The 17,561-nt window shown below is 37.5% G+C and overlaps 2 protein-coding genes across 9 annotated transcripts in view; one reads left to right on the top strand and one right to left on the bottom strand.

Moving 5' to 3' along the window:
- The window catches only part of HIBCH (3-hydroxyisobutyryl-CoA hydrolase), a 111,612-nt gene extending 98,071 nt beyond the window's left edge, over window positions 1–13,541 (top strand). For all 3 annotated transcript variants that reach the window (XM_030328121.1, XM_030328120.1, XM_030328119.1), the window contains 3 exons: window positions 5,326–5,445; window positions 10,177–10,210; window positions 13,306–13,541. In XM_030328121.1, coding sequence (XP_030183981.1) covers window positions 5,326–5,445; window positions 10,177–10,210; window positions 13,306–13,421 — 270 coding nt within the window. In that variant the 3' untranslated portion in view covers window positions 13,422–13,541. The remainder of the gene's footprint in view (window positions 1–5,325; window positions 5,446–10,176; window positions 10,211–13,305) is intronic.
- Window positions 13,542–14,494: 953 nt separating this feature from the next.
- Window positions 14,495–17,561, bottom strand: part of CC1H2orf88 (chromosome C1 C2orf88 homolog) — a 36,246-nt gene continuing 33,179 nt past the window's right edge. The window contains exons 3-4 of one of the 6 annotated variants that reach the window (XM_030328125.1): window positions 17,028–17,191; window positions 14,495–15,796 (exon numbers count right to left, since the gene is read on the bottom strand). The gene's annotated coding sequence lies outside the window, so the exon portion shown is untranslated. Of the gene's footprint in view, window positions 17,192–17,561 lie in introns of all 6 variants that reach the window. The other 5 variants (XM_030328124.1, XM_030328126.1, XM_030328127.1 and 2 more) reach the window with 5 other exon arrangements.

Raw genomic sequence — 17,561 nt, 5'->3', positions numbered from 1 at the left:
GTATCTGCTGGGAATAACATGGTGTGAGGATCAAAAAATCCCCACTGAGGCTTCCCTGTTAGAGCTTAGATACAGGGTTCCTTTTAATTATCTCAACCAGAAGCATACATCAAGAAAAAACCCTGAAGATAGTTTTCAGTGCTTCCATGAAAGATTTGCAGATCAAAATTTGAACAAAATTTTTAAAAGATTCTAATACTTGTGACAAGTATTAGATTCTAATACTTGTGACAAGCTTACTTGTCAGTAAGCTTCTAGGATTGCTCCTAATCCCTGTGGGCTCTTCAGGGATTCCTGTCTTCCTTCTATAGGTCTATTTAAGTTCCAAGTTGCAACCATCTATTCTGTGTATGTGTTCCTTTCCATGATTGGTCACGGGGAAGAACAAAATCTTTTCAATATACTTGGCTAATCATTAAATAAAAACATAAGCTTTTTTATCCTTTGTTTAGATTTTTAAAGTTTTTACTGCTAATCACTGTAGGATAACATGGATTTTAAAAAAAGAACAAATATGAGTAACTTGTAAATTCTTTACAACTGATGCAATTTTCATAGTACCTTATTTTATGGCTTCTCACTTCCTTTCTTAGATTTCCCTTCAATGTTCCAAATGTTCCAATACACTTTTTTTTTTTTAAATGCTTATGGTTGGAATTCCTCCAATCTCCTTTAATCCCCCTTTGGGTGTAGGTTGTTCATCGTGCCAAACAACCCATGTAAGCTGTTTGGGCTATTAAACATTAGGGAAACCTTAACCAAAGTCTCCAGTTGACATGCTGTAGGGGTGTGTGTGTGTGTGTGTGTGTGTGTGTGTGTGTGTGTGTTTTAATTGCGGTAAAATACATACAGCATAAAATTTACCATCTTAACTATTTTTAAGTATATACCTCACTTTTGTTAGGTATATTCACTTGTTGTACAACCAATCTCCAGAACATTTTCATCTTATAAAACTGAATGAAACTTTATACCCATTAAATAATAACTCCCTATTTCCTCCTCCCTCCAGTTTCTGGCAACCACTATTCTGCTCTCTGCTGCTGTAAATTTGACTATGCTGGATGCCTCACACAAGTGGAATCATACAGCAGTTGTCCTATTGTGACTGGCTTATTTCACTTAGCATAATGTTTCAAAGTTCATACATGTTGTAGCATGTGCCAGAATTTCCTTTTTAAGGCTGAATAATAATATTCCATTGTACGTATATAATACATTTTCTTCATCCTGTTGATGGACATTTAATTTGGATTGCTTCTACCTTTTGGCTCTTATGAACATGCTGCTATGAACATGGATGTACAAATATCTTTTCAAGACCCTTTTAATTCTTTTGGATATATACCCAGAGTGGAATTGCTGCATTATATGGTAATTCTGTTTTTAACTGTTGAGGAACCTCCATACTCTTTTCCATAGCAGCTGCACCATTTTACATTACCACCCACCAACAGTGCATAAGGTTCCAATTTTTCTACTCTTGGCCAACTCATTATTTTCTGTCTTCTTGATGGTAACCATCCTAATGGCTATGACATGATAGCTCGTTGTGGTTTTTGATTTACGTTTCTCTAATGATGAGTGATACTGAACATCTTTTCATATACTTGCTGGCCATTTGTATCTTCTCTGGAGAAATGTGTGTATAAATAGACTGACATGGTGCACATTGTGTATTGCCATACCATTTATAAGGTAGGTAGTGTTACTATATCCATTTTACTAATGAGGAAATTAAGATCGATCATGTAGGAGGTGGTGGAACTGGAATTCTGCTGAGTTGTTGGACTCGAGTTCAAACCCTGAGTGTGTCAAATTGCCAGTATACTCTTTCTTTAAATATGATGTCTGTCTTAGGAAATATCTGTAATTACTAATTCATGAAATGTCTGAACCAGTGGAGCTTTTCAAATGAAATTTTCTTCCCTTTTTTTCTCCTCTTGTGTATTTATGTGTGTATGCACAAGCACAGACAACTGGAGGACCCCTTACACGGCCTTTTTACCCTATTTCATCCATTCCTCCACCTGCCTCCCTCTGACAACCACCAGTTCTCTGTATTTAAGTCTGTTTTGTTTTTGTTTTTCTTTTTCTTTTTTTCTTTATTTATTTTGTTTCTTAAATTCCATATATTGGTGAAATCATACAGTATTTGTCTTTCTCTGATTTACTTCGCTTAGCATTATACACACTAGGTCCATCCATGTTGTAAAAGTCAAGATCTCGTTCTTTTTTATGGCCGAGTCATGCTCCATTGTATATACACACCATATCTTCTTTATTCATTCATCTGTTGTTGGATGCTTGGGTGGCTTTCATATCTTGGCTATTGTAAATAATGCTGCAATAAACATAGGGATGCATGTATCTTTTCAAATTAATGTTTTTGTTTTCTTTGGGTAAATACCTGGTAGTGGAATTACTGGATCATATGGTAATCCTATTTTTAATTTTTTGAGGAACCTACATAATGTTTTCTCCAGTGGCTGCACCAGTTTGCATTCCTAGCAACAGTTCACAAGAGTTCCTTTTTCTCCACATCCTCACCAACACTTGTTGTTTCTGGTCTTTTTGATACTGGCTATTCTGACAGGTATATGGTGATATCTTGTGGTGGTTTTGATTTACATTTCCCTGATGCTTAGTGATGCTGAATTGCTTTTCATGTGTTTGTTGGCCATGTATATGTCTTTGGGAAAATGTCCATTCATGTCTTCTGCCTCTTTTTAATTAGATTGTTTTTGTGTTGAGTTGTATAAGTTCTTTATATATTTTGGATATCAATTCCTTTTTGGACATATCATTTGCAGATATCTTTCCCCATTCAGTAGGTTGCCTGGTCATTTTGTCATTTTGTTGATGGTTTCCTTCGCTGCACAAAAGCGTGTGTGTGTGTGTGTGTGTGTGTGTGTGTGTGTGTGTGTGTGTACATACTCTTAGTAGTTTATTTTCGCTTTTGTTTCCCTTGCCTTAGACATACAAAAAAAAATTTTTTGTTTAGAAAAATATTTCTACTGTCAGTGTCAAATTACTGCCTGTGTTTTCTTCTCAGAGTTTTATGGTTTCAGGTTTCACATTTAGGTCTTTATCCATTTTGAGCTTATTTCTGGTATGTTGTAAGAAAGTGGTCCAGTTTCTTTCTTTTGCATGTAGCTGTCCAGTTTTCCCAACACCATTTATTAAAGAACCTATCTTTTCCCCATTGTATATTCTTGCCTCCTTTCTTGTAGATTAATTGACCGTATAAGTGTGGGTTTATTTCTGGGGTCTCTGTTCTGTTTCATTGGTCTATGTGTTTATTTTTGTGCCAGTACCATACTGCTTGGATTACTCTAGCTTTGTAGTGTATCTTGAAATCTGGGATTGTAATACCTCCAGCCTTGTTCTTCTTTCTCAAGATTGCTTTGGCTATTTGGGGTCTTTTGTGCATCCATATAAATTTTGGTAGTATTCTAGTTCTGTGGAAAATGCTGTTGGTATTTTGATAGGGATTGCATTAAATCTGTATATTGCTTTGGGCAGTATAGACATTTTAACAGTATTTGGTTCTTCTAATCCGTGAGCATGGAATATCTTTCCATTTGTGTCATCTGCAGTTTCTTTCATCAATGTTCTATAGTTTTCAGAATACAGGTTTTTTTTTTATCTCCTTGGTTATTTATTCCTAGGTATCTTATTTTTTGGTGCAATTATAAATGGGATTGCTTTCTTGTTAAGTGGCCTTTTTAATGAAATTAACTGGTAGCCAAATGAGGAAGTATAGCAAAGATAGAGTTTGTGTTTTGAGAATTCTAGATTGCATATAAAGTGCCAAACCAAGAAAGAGGACACAGGCAATTAGACATCACTGTAGTTCTGAGGTACATGATTGTGGGTTTATATAATACAGCCCTGTTGGAAAGGGAATTGGAGCTTCATTGACTTTGCAGACTAGAAGAGATCAAAGTTGGCTGTGTCACTCCTTTAAGAACACCTTTTAGCATTGTGAATGAAGTTCTTCCAGATGTTTACCTGTGATAATGTGGGCATGGCTCTGGCTAGAGAAAACCAGTGGTTTCATCAGCAAAATGGACCTCTTGTCTTCTTGCCTGTGGAAAGGAGGGGCCTCCTAGCACAGTATGCAGACTGCTGTATGGGTGCCATCAACCTTGTGGCCTGCAACCAGAAAGGCAAGAATGTGAGTGGTGTTGCTACTTGGGCATTAAATGAGATCATGTGCGTACGACACTGAGGGCAAAAGGGTGAGTTCCTGTGAAAATGAATCAGGTACATAAAAGCCTTAATTGCTTTCTCTCTCTCTCTCTTTCTCTCTCTCTCTCTCTCTCTCTCTCTCTCTCTCTCTCGTCTTTTCTTCAGCATTGTGACTGCAGGTAGGATACTGATCTTCACTGACCTTTTCCTGTAGAGTAGCCATCTAAATTTTAGCAGCTGGTAGGTAATATACTGTCCTTTCCATTCAGTCTGTTCTCCAAATCTGTGTGCAAGACTTGAGGATGCTACAAAGAACCTGGAGTCTTGATGTGGGGAATTCTTTGACCTCAAAAAGTGAAATTTATACCTTTGAGACAGTCACTCAACAACACACTTGAAAACTGTATATTGCAATTATAAAGAAAAGGGCAAGCCTCAGGTTTACACAACATGTGATGGGACCTCTTGTAGCAGCTGTTGGTCACAGTCATACACATATGTCAGAACACTAGTAATAGCATCTTTAAATGCAGAAGGAAGTGGTATAGCACTGTAGCCAACCAGCTGGGCCTGTAATTCTTACTTTATTAAATATTTAAATACTGTAGAAGACCATCTCATGGTATCTTGAATTATTTTCTCTCCTTTTAAGGTAAGTTGATTTATTTATAGGTAAAAACTATAGTTCAGTTAAAAACACTTCTCTCTAGTCACAAAAAGGGAAGGAAAGACTACTGTATTTTGACTCCAGCTTCTTTATAAAGTAAAATGTCCTCTGATATATTTGTTGTTTATAAGATGTGTATTAATTTTATTTAAACATAATCACTGCTTACTTAGTTGGGATCATAATTTATGTCAGGCAGCTACAAAATACAGATTTATGTTATTAAGTTATAGGCACAGAATTTATTCCACTGATGGAATGATCTTTCTTGTTATTATAATAGATTAGAAAACTGCTGGTGCTTTGGCAGGATTAGGCTAAGGTATAATCTTACTTTTATGAAACTGTCATATGAAAGTACTGTTTAAGGAGAAAGTTTTAATAAGATTTATATCAAAATGCTTATTATAGACAATAAAGGAACTATTGGGCTAAAACTAGCAAAAAATTTTTTTCTTTCATAGGTAATTAATAAAATGTCTCCAACATCCCTAAAGATCACACTAAGGCAACTCATGGAGGGGTCTTCAAAGACCTTGCAAGAAGTATTAATTATGGAATATCGGCTGAGTCAAGCTTGTATGGTAAGAATTTTTGAAAAATAGTTATTTTCTATTTATGAAAGTAACAGATGTTCATTGTAGAGCATGTAAAATACAGAAAGCTATAAACAAGAAACTTAAAACTATCTGTAAATATACTCTGTGGAAACACAACAGGCCAGTTAACTTAAGATGTGTGGAACTATTCTTCCAAATTGTTCTTAAGCCTTTATGAAATAGCAATTATATTTGCACGTACTATAAGAAAGCCTCTAATCTCAGGTGGAATTCAAAGTAGAAATTAACCATTTTTCAGGCATGGTCTCTGACCTTGGGATAAGAGGCATAAACTCTCTATAGCTGAGTTCCCTCATTGGTAAAACAAGGAATACATATATATATATATATATATATATATATATATATATATGTGTGTGTGTGTGTGTGTGTGTGTGTGTGTGTGTATACAGAATATGTATATATACACCCATATATACATATATATAATGTATGAATTGAAGTTACTAGTATGTTACATGTTTTAGTTAATAGATTAGCACTGAAAGTTCCATTATAAATACACTTAAAGTAGAAAATAATCACCTAGAAAATTAATTTTATGAAACATTTCAGAGTCCTAGAGATTTCCTCTTGTAGACAATAAACTCTTTGAAAGCAGAATCACTGCTTTTGTGTTATGGGTAGAAGGCCTTTAGGTTAATAAATTTATGGCCTAAAGAAAATACTCTGTTTAATAACCAGGAAGCAGATATCCCAAATGGACTTTCATGTCTTACAGTAGTTAAGGGGAGTGCCTGGGGAGCTCAGTTGGTTGAGCGTCCGATTCTTGATTTTGACTCGGGTTATGATCTCACCGTTAGTGGGATTGAGCTCTGTGTTGGGTTCTGTGCTGGCAGCACAGAGCCTGCTTGGGATTCTCTCCCTCCTGTCACTCTTTCCCTCCTCTGCTCGTGCATTCTCTCTCAAAATAAATAAATAAACAACAACAAAAAAATGGTTAAGGTGTTCAAGCAGTTCATCCAATTATAAATAAAATTCGGTTAGTCCCTTTAATCTTAAAGTCGCTCCTAGTAGGATGAAAGTGGCAGCTGAGGTCTGTTGTTTGTTAAGAAAGGTACTATGCCAGGCACTTCACATACATCCTGTCCGTTAAATTTTACGCTATTTCTAGAATGGTAGGTATTATTCTTGTCTCCACTTTACAGATGAGGAAGCTGACAAAGAGAAGTAACCTGCCTAAGGTGGTATAGCTATTAAGTGGCAGACACATGGTGTGTGAAACCAGGTGGTTTCCCTCGGGGGCCCTGTACTCTCCACTACTACCCCAGTATACCTCACACAGTCCATGCTTCTCACTGTCCATTTACTGCACTGCCTGGATTGATTGATTCCTTCCTTCCTTCAGCAAATCCATTAGCTGTGTTGTTGCCGGGTTCTGTGCTAAGTGTTATGATGTTGTAGAAAGAGTAACCCAGTCCTTGTTCTCGTGAAATTTAGAGTCTACTGAGACTATGAAGAACAAGTAAACAAAATATGTAAAATAGTTACAAATTGTGGCAAGTGCTCCAAAGGAAACATACAGGTTGATGATGGGAGAGAATGAGGCAGGGACAGGAGCAGGTGGGAAAGACGAAGGGAAGTAAGTTGTCAGAAAAGACGTCTTTGAGATGCGTGCTCATCTGTGACCCGAAGGGTGAGAAAGGAGTATGTCGAAAAGTCCCTTGGGTTTCAGCAGTGGATGATTTGATTCTGTTTGCTTTAAGAAAGTAATTATTGCTGCTGAATGGAGATGGGGTTAGAAGGATTCAAGAGGGGATGTAGAGACCAGATTTGAGTTTTTGCAGTAATCCAGCTGTGAAGTTGCAGTGGCTTCGGCGAGGGTGGTGGCAACGGAGAGAAGTGAATGATTTTGGGAATAATGTGGGAGAGGATTGATAGGCCTTGATGATGGATGTGAGAGAAGGAAAGAATGCATTTAGGAATTGGAGCTCGGAGCTGTGGGTTAGAGATTTAAGTCTGAAGCTTTGGAGATTTATTTACTTAATAAGAATGCTTACCGTGTGCTAGACATTGTTAGAGGCACCAAGAATGCATAGGTCCACAAAACAGACAAATGCCTGCTCTTATGGAACTTACTTTATAGTGGGGGAGATAGATCATAAACAGATAAAATTATAAAATATATAGTATATGATTGTAAGTACTAAGGAGAAGAAGTAAAGTGGGAAGGAGGGTATGGCATAAGGAGGAGGTGAGGGAGAGTTTGAATTTACAGATAGGATGACCAGAGAAGACCTGACTGAAAAGATGTTCTCTGAGTAAAAACCTGAAGGAAGTGAAGGAATGAGCTGTGTAAGTATCTGGGGAAGAGCATCCAGGCAGAGGCAGTACAAAGCCATGAGGCAGGGGTGTGCCTGCCTGTTTCAGGAGCTGCAGGAAGCCTTGATGGGTGGCGTGGGCAGAGAAGGAGGGTCAAGTGAGTGAGATGAGGTGAGAGCTAACAGGGTAGAGAAGGACTGGGCAGAGCATATGTAGCTTCCTCAAAGGTCTTTATAAAACTCTGGCTTTTGTTCTGAATAACATGGGAAGGTACTGGATGTTGAGTAGAGGAGTGACGTGATCTTGTATCTCAACAGAATTGATAACTCAGGCGCTCATGTGTTGGGTATAGAATGGGTAAGAGCATATAGAAGGAAAATGAGAGAGCCCGGATCTGAGCCCCAAGAAATTTTGAATAGGGTGGAAGAGAAAAAGGACAGAGGTGGAAGAACCAGGAGAGTCATGAAAGCAAGAGATCAGTGTTTCAAGGAGGAGGAAGCACTGTGAAAGTGTCCAGTAGGGGAGGATAAAGTCATACTCAGCATATGGCAACACTGAAGTTACAGGTGGTTTTGGCGTCGTTTAGAGTGTGGGGGCAAAAGTTATAGTATGGTGAGTTGGAGAGGAAATGAATAAATGGGATGTGGAGAAGTGACGGCTATATGTACACAACTCTTTCTTCTTAAAACAGAAGTACGGTAGAAGTTAGGATTGTGGAATCAAGTGAGGTTCCTTGTTATTTTATAAGGTGGAAGATACTAGAACATGTTTATAATTGATTGGAAATGATCCAATAGAGAAAAAAGATTATGTTGATGATACGAATAGCATTGACTGGATACTTAACTGTGTGTCAGACACTGTGCTGGGATGTGGAGTAAGATAATCCTGTGATGGATGTATTGATGTTGCCATTTCATGTAAGGAAGCTTGGCATTAATGAAATTAGTAGATAAAGGTCACATAGCTACCAACCATGTAGTGGAGCCAGGAGGTGAGCCCAGACATATGAATTGTAGTCAGTCACTGAGTTATGCTGCTGACACTGATGATGCCAGGAGAAGAACTAGAGATATGCTAGGATTAGAGGTTGAGAAGGTAGAAGGCAGTTAGAATTATCATCCTGGGAAGCGGGGAAGAGAACATGGATTGTTAGGCAGTTTTCCGTGCCTGTTTGAGGTTTGTGGTCATGAACTTTAAGTTTAATTTTTTAAAAATATAATTTATTGTCAAATTGGCTAACATTCAGTGTGTAAAGTGTGCTCTTGGTTTTGGGGTAGATTCCCATGGTTCATCGCTTACATACAAAACCCAGTGCTCATCCCAACAGGTGCCCTCTTCAATGCCCATCACCCATTTTCCCCTCTCCCACCCCACCCCCCGCATCAACCCTCAGTCTGTTCTCTGTATTTAAGAATCTCTTAAGGTTTGCCTCCCTCCCTCTCTGTTTGTAACCATTTTTTCACCTTCCCTTCCCCCATGGTCTTCTGTTAAGTTTCTCAAGATCTAGATATGAGTGAAAACATATGATATCGGTCTTTCTCTGACTGACTTATTTCACTCAGCATAATACCTTCCAGTTCCATCCACGTTGCTGCAAATGACGACTTCATTCTATCTCATTGCCAAGTAGTATTCCATCGTGTATATAAACCACATCTTCTTTATCCTCTCATCAGTTGATGGACATTTAGGCTCTTTCCATAATTTGGCTATTGTTGAAAGTGCTGCTATAAACATTGGGGTACATGTGCCCCTATATATCCTTTGGATAAATTCCTAGTAGTGCTATTGCTGGGTTGTAGGATAGTTCTATTTTTAATTTTTTGAGGAACCTCCACACTGTTTTCCAGAGTGGCTGCACCAGTTTGCATTCCCACTAATAGTGCAAGAGGGTTCCCGTTTCTCCACATCCTCACCAGCATCTGTTGTTTCCTGAATTGTTAAGTTTAGCAACTCTGTATGGTCATGAATTTTAAATGAAACCAGTCACAGTTGTATGATTTTTCTGCAGCAAGGTTTAGCTGCTCGAAAGAAGGCAGAGGTAAATGGTAGGGGCAGCTGGTGCTGGGATTTTGCCAGGAAAGACTAGAGGGAGGAAAAAAGGCTTGAGGGAGTTGAGGGCATTTTTGAGGCAAGGTGACCACATTAATGGATTGGGGAGACTGGGCTGGATGAAGAGCAAGGTGAGTGGTGGGAAAGTTGTAGTATCGGTGGTGTTCAGTGGGGTCAGAGATTTCCAAGTGAAGATACTCGAGCAGATAAGAATCAGAGGTGGTGATCAGAGAGTGGGTCATAAAGGCAGTCCAGTCTCTAAATGTATATTTCAGGCTATGGCCATGGGGGTAGGAGGCTACAGTGGGTGGAGGGGAGAGATCATCACTGCGAATAAGGATGCCTGGAAATTCACCATTTAATCTCATTTTCTTTCAGGGAGGCCATGACTTTCATGAAGGTGTTAGGGCAGGTAAGTGATGGTTGTCTTCTTCCTGGCTATTATGGAAATAGGATTTGCGAGCCTATACTGTTAATCAAAGATGATAGTTGTTTTATTAGTGAAAATTATACCTTCATAAAGATTGCAAAGTTGTTGCTATTTTAATATTACCAACTGACATATAAGGGAAGATCTGTCTTTAAAACCAATATTGTTTGAAAAATTCACATAACCTTGTGTCACCGCTCCCTAATTTCTAAGAGGTGACCCTGCTTCTACAGTCACACAGACTGCCTCTGCTAAGTGCAGCTGAGTTTGAACACTCATTCTGTTGCTGAAACCTTTGAAAGGTGCATTTATTCCCTTGCAAGAAGCCCTCAAGTCCCCTGCCCCTCTTCTTTCTAGTACTGGCCTGGCAAAATCCCAGCAGCATTGAATCTCTACCATTACCTCTTTGCCTATACCTGACAAGTTCAAAATTGACATTGAGAAAAACCATATGACATAATTGGTAACATGTGCTAGTGTTCTTATTAATTTCTGGTTTATCTTTATCATCTCCAAAGTCAGCATATTTAGAAAAAGCAAGTGAAATGGTTGATTTTTTTTTGTTTTTAGCAAATTTGCAACAATTTTTTATGTATAAGCTCATATCCCTATAAATAATAGCTGTTTTTTATGTTGTATAAAATGAGTTCTTAACCTTTGCATGTGTTTTGCACATCTAATTTTTTAATGTTTTTATTGATCACTTTAATATAGTACAGACTCTGTATTTACTTTATCTAAATAAAAGATTATGTTCTCTGAGCTGTAAGCTTTGATAAATACTGGTCACCATTGTAGAATTATCTTAATTTATGGCATGATAAAATATCAGAAATAAGCAGCGGTTTAGGGGCGCCTGGGTGACTCAGTCGGTTGGGCGGCTGACTTCGGCTCAGGTCATGATCTCGTGGTCCGTGAGTTCAAGCCCCGCATTGGGCTCTGTGCTGACACAGCTCAGAGCCTGGAGCCTGCTTCAGATTCTGTGTCTCCCTCTCTCTCTGCCCCTCCCCCATTCATGCTCTGTCTCTTTCTGTCTTTCAAAAATGAATAAATGTTAAAAAAAAATTAAAAAAAAATAAGCAGGGGTTTAAATTCTCTTAGAAGACACAGGGAATTGAGTCAGAGGAGATGGCTATATGTTTTATAGAAACCAGGTAAAATAAGCACTTTTCCCACTAATTCCCTGCAAATTCTTGCTGCATGTGGATCAGAGCCTAGACAACTATTGGTTATTAGAAGGACATGTGTGCTATTTGGGTTTTATTGCTAAAATACTCATTATATGTTATAGCAGCCCTTCTTAAACTTAAAAAACGAAGGTTTTTTTTTTCATATTTACTGTGTATTATCTTAAGGAAACAGAGTTAAAACCAAGCAGCATCAACATTCTGATTCATAAGGCAAGAGCTTATCAAGCTACTTTCTAATGAAGAGAAAGTATACTGCCCCATCTTTAGCATAAGCTCCTTATTTTGAAAGCAGTATCTATTCTGGGTAAAACTGTTTGGTGTTCTTGCATAGTAACAAAATGTTTGCTACAGTTTGCTAATGATAAAATATGTTAGCAAATTAGATAAAATAAACTAGCAAATTAGGGGAGTGGTTGTTAAAAATTCTTACTCTTAACATCTAGAATAAACTTCTTCCTGGTTATAGAAGAAAATAAAAATAGGTTATTTCAGCAGAGCTAGAGAGTTACCAAATGGGATTTGAGTGGGTGCCTCACGAGACTTGAAAAACTCTGAGCTGTCTACATGGCAAGAACTTGTTATATCTATGCTAAGTAAAAAATTATGTCAGTTTGAAATAAAAGAACATACAGATTTGACTAATATTCTCTTTCATTTTGCCCTTCAGACTGTCAAGGAGGTAGATAGCATGATAGCATTGGCCAGAGGGCTTAAAAAGGAAGAGATTCTTGAAGAAATGTTCCAGAATTATTTTTACTTATGCTGTCTGGGGAATGTAAAACTGTCAAATTGGCAGGGATCATAACATCAGTGTTCAGTGTTATCACTGATCTGATACTAGCTAGAATCATGTAGCTAGGCAGCCAAGCCTTAAAAACCTCTAGTATCCACATTTAATAATGCGGAAAGCCCCTTTACTTCCTGTTTCTTGGTTTCCAGATTGCTTCTTTATTTAACTTTTTAATACTAAATTTGGTTTTTTAAGTTCAGAATTTTTATGTTTAAATATTTTTATCATTCACAAGAATTATTTACATTTTAAATATGGTTGAAATTCCCTCCCATAACCATACCTAGTCCCTTTCTCTTTTAAAAAAATTTTTGAGATAATTGTAGATTAACATGCAGTTTTAAGAAATAATATAGAGAGATCCTATGTGCCCTCCAAGTTTTCCCAAACAGTAACATTTGTATAACTATAGTATACAGTCACAACCAGGAAGCGGACACTCGCCTACCTTTTTAAAGGAGAGGTTTGCCGATTGCCTCATACTTATGATCCTGTGGGGATGCTATGTGGCTACACTAAATGATGACTACACCGAAATAAGAGAAGTCGAGTTTCTTATGATAACCTGAAGGTGGTCTGGTATTTTAATGCAGAGCTGTGTGAACCAGAGGATTCAGCAAAACAGTATCCTCGTTTAATTATGCATAAAGTCATCCCCTTCTAAGTAATTTTCCTTTCAATTCAATGTGGAGGAGGTTAGAAGGCAGATCTGGGCCCTCCACCCTCCCCTGCCTTCCCTTTAAACTACACCAACCCTGGTTTTAGCTGTTTTATAACAGGAAGATTTCATTTACAGTTTTGTTTGAAGAAGGAAAAAGAGTTCCAAGTCTTAAACCACATTAGTTCATAGGCTATATTCAAGTTCCGGGCATCAGACTTAGCAGGTTGGGAGATAACCACATGGGTCATCATCCATCCAAATTCTGTTGGGGCTTAATTTAAAAAGAAAAATGGAACACATACAAAGATTTAAACTTTGCAGAAAAAGTGCTATAGAAAATATGCCTTGTGTAAGGTAGTTTCTGTCAGTTCTGTAATTAAAATCTGGTAATACCTGAAAGAAATGTACTAACATTTCTTATGTCTTCACTTGACAGTTTTAATAGATAAAGACCAGAGCCCAAAATGGAAACCGGCTAATCTAAAAGAAGTTACTGAAGAAGATTTGAATAGTTACTTTAAATCTCTGGCAAGTAACGATTTGAAATTATAAGGTGACTGGATTTTTAAGGGATTATTTTGGAGCAGATGTTGGCAAACTATGGCACATCGGCCAGATCTGGCCTGCTGCCTGTTATTTATTTTTCCACCAGCTAAGAATGGTTTCTGCATTTTAAAAAAATTTTTTTTTTTCAATGTTTATTTTTGGGACAGAGAGAGACAGAGCATGAACGGGGGAGGGGCAGAGAGAGAGGGAGACACAGAATCGGAAACAGGCTCCAGGCTCCGAGCCATCAGCCCGGAGCCTGACGCGGGGCTCGAACTCACGGACCGTGAGATCGTGACCTGGCTGAAGTCGGACGCTTAACCGACTGCGCCACCCAGGCACCCCATGTTTCTGCATTTTTAAATGGTTAGAGGAAGAAAGCAAATACTAATATTACATGATGTGTGAAAATTACATGAAATTCAAGTATCAGTGTCCACAAATGAAGCTTTATTGGAACGTAACTATACTCATCTCTTTACATATTGTCTATGGGTGCTTTGAGTAGTTGCAACAGAGATTGTCAGGCTAGCAAAGCCTAAAATATTTACTGTGTGATCCTTTGCAGAAAATGTTTGCCAGCCCCTGCTTTATAGATGGGAAAATTTAAAATTCTTTAGAGATTGTGGAGTTGAAATCTCTAATTGAAATGGGAACCTTATGTTTTGGCTTTGGGTAGTAGTTTGTACATTGATTAAATAAACCTATATATAGATGATTAAGAAATGGCCCTGAAATTTTTTTGTCTATTGTGTTAATGCTTCATAGAATTTTCTGCATGAATAAATCTATTTTAAAATAATTATGTTATTGTAGAAGTGTTCCTTTTATAATATTAGAAGTCTCAGGGAAAGCAAAAAGGTTTTTATGAGGTTATCTCTCTAGTATTATTAACTCATCTTTGGTCTTCCCTAAAATTAACCAGAATCCTTCCTATAGTGAAAGTGAAAGCATTATTTCTCATTGTTTTTTTTAGGATTTGTTAAACTGACAGAATGAGAAATTAGGAAGTGTGGGAAATTATTTGCCATTATGTAGTTTAAATCAGGAGGAAAAAAAAGTCGAAAGCAGGAGTTTTGTTCAAAATATAAATACCTTCAATAATTGGTACTGTTGACGAAATAAGTTTTTCTTAAGGTACACAAGAAACTGCAGGGTGTTCCAGACTTGGCACATTAAAGTCTAGAGAAGAATGACCTTTAAAGGCCAGTTTGTCATTTATAACTTGTTACAGTTTTTCCTTCATCCAAAACCCCTCAGAAATGAAGAAAATTTCAGATTTCAATAACAAAGGTGGAAGAACTGAGAAAGACATCAAAACTTATATCCTGCACTCCTCTTTTAGATGAGGAAATTGCAGTCTAGAAGGAGTTGCTTTAAATTTTCTGTTTTTAATATTTAACATGAAGCATTCCGCCCCCCAAAAAGTGAGGAACAGATTTAGACTAAAGACAGCATGATAATGGACATGTTTACATTTATATTCTTAAAGCTCTTAAATTGGACCTGAATGATCCAAGAAATTATTTGTATTTTTATTCACTTTGTATTCATTAGACATGCATAAAATGTTCTTTATGTCAAAAAATTTGACAGTATACAATGTTGAAAGGCATTTGCTTTAATAAGAACTCATAGCTAGTTAATTGCGACTAGACTTTTATTGTACAATTAGAAAAAAATGTTTTCTCAAAAATATTTGGAAAAAATATACCATTTCATAGCTAAGTCTTACAGGAAGAGAATTAGCTACCAAAATGTGAGTTTTGCAAAGTAAGAGATAGGGAGTACATCTGAGCTTGTGCCCACTTGCCCAAGGAAGATATGTTCTATTTGGCCACACAGATACATAGTGAGGGCCTTATGATTAAGCAAACAATAGATTTGTTGGAACTTTGTTTTTTAACTACTATTCCTTGAATTTACTTTATTCCTAAAACTATACAATAAAAAAGTATAGTTCCCTCATCTCATAAAATGGCAATGATGTTAAGTAGGATACATGTGTCATGCTAGCTCATTCATTCAGCAGTATGTCTATTTTTAATACTAATAAGGCAATTTGACACAAATTATTCCTTTGGAACTAGGATCGTTTTTATCCCCTTCCAAATTGTGCTTTGAGTGCTAATGACCATAGGTGGTTAGCAAAGGACAGATAAGGCAACTGAAAATGGAGCACTCTGGGATCAAAGGCTTGTAACTGAAAGGTAAGAGCACACAGGAGACCTTTAACTGGAGAAGGGAGCAGGGAAGCACTTTTGCGGGGTTACGTGAGTCTGTGTAAGTGAGGAACCTGCACGCTTCCTCTGAGAATCTTCGTTTACAGTTGCCATCAGCAGGTTCTTTGTCACACTGGCTGCGGCTCATCTGCGCCTATCCTGGATGTTCTCGAGAGAAAAGAGTCAGTAGTTGGTCACCTGTCAGGGTGGTAAAGAAAGGAACTTGCTACTGTGTCCCTTCCCTCAGTCAAGAACATTGGAGACTTGTTTTGCAGTGTGTCTTCTGATGGAGCCTGACGTGAGTGCTGTTTCTTGGGCCCTCTTTCCCCCCCAGTTTCCTTTCCCTTATGATTTGGCCACTATTCTTATTTCATCTGTGTTTGTGATAGAAGTTGGAACAAATGTCTCCCTTTCCAGTAGCTAATAATTCTTCCAGTCGTCTGTTTTATATGTTCCTTCCTTCTCAAATAGACCTTTTACTGTTCATGAAAGTTGAAAGTGAAGTAAATCCAGTATTTAAATATGAAGGTATGATAGAAGGAATCCTATCAAAGATGTTCTCATCTGTCTCGTCATCAAGGCCAAACTATATCTTGATAATGATCACATGTGGTATACATTTGCTTATCCAGTTCTTTTTCCTGCCTGCCTCCAACTTGGTTTATCTGCTAACTCACTGATTACGCAAGCCTTGTAGTTCCTTGTCCATGTTTTGGCATAATACAGCATATATTTCCAAGATAAGTCTATACTACAAGATACTATACTCTGTTAAAATGATTCAGGAGTGAGGGGTTGGTGCTTGGTGACAAAACCATACTGCCATAGTGTCAGGGCAACAGAGATTATACTTCTAGCTAGATATGGATCTGAACAGGCGTGCCTGCTACCCCCCTTGCAAATAGGGGCCCAGGCACAGGAGAAACCTGAGGTTAAAATACTTAGCTGTAATAAAACTCGCCAGTCTACATCCCTATGTATGCTGAAAAATTTAGTGTAGCTATGGCTTTGTGTTCTCACCATAATATTGTATTACCTTACATACTTAATTACACCTTTTAAACAGTGAGTGACTTTGCAGCAAAAATATCCTGATGTGAGATACAAAATGAATGAAAAACAGCAACATCTAAGCTTTTGTCTGAGTCATTAGTATACTCAAAAACCTAAATTTTTCTTCATGAGCTGGAAATATGTTTTGCACTTTCAGAAAACTTTTTGTCCCTTAGTCTTATGACTTCAGATCCTTGTATAAATGGGGATGGTGAGGTTTTTCTACTTTGTTTCTAGATTGCAAGTACAACAGGACAGTTCAGATCTTGGGACTAGGTAAAATGAAAGTTGAATGACCAAGTGTCTAAAGGCAACGGAAAGATAGCACATCACTCACTTCAAAGAACTTTCTTTGTCCATGCAACCGGGAGAATTCACTCTATTTGTGGGTTTCAAAGTATCATGGTTAGAACTAGAGGTAGCATTTCCGCCTGCTTTTAAGGCCAAATACATATTTCTCAGGTCTTCTTCTGCCTTTCTTTGGATATTGGTGACCAGGGTCTGTTGGAAATAAAAGAATCTAATGCACACAGACTTAAAAATAATTCCCTTTCCAATTAAAGTCAGTGTGCAGCAAATCTTGATGAAAATTCCAGTGACTGCATCCCAATTTTTCTACAGGTATGTCTTCTCAATATCTTCTTCCCCTCCCAAATTTTCTATTACCATTGATCTCAAACAGTAGTTACTTGTTAAAAAACTTCCTCAAAAAGGTAGACAAATTTAAGAAAATCATATATGGCTTTAAATGCTTTAAGGGCATTGTTAACCGTACACACACACGAATACTCTTTGGAGGAGCGTTTGATCTTTTGTTTTGTAATACAACTGTATATACTCATGCATAGACTGGTCCCACCAGTCAATAAGA

Source organism: Lynx canadensis, chromosome C1, assembly GCF_007474595.2.
Source record: "Lynx canadensis isolate LIC74 chromosome C1, mLynCan4.pri.v2, whole genome shotgun sequence".
Classification (NCBI taxonomy): domain Eukaryota; kingdom Metazoa; phylum Chordata; class Mammalia; order Carnivora; family Felidae; genus Lynx; species Lynx canadensis.
The sequence above is the reverse complement of the archived record's forward strand: the minus strand, read 5'-3'. Positions and strand labels throughout refer to the sequence as shown.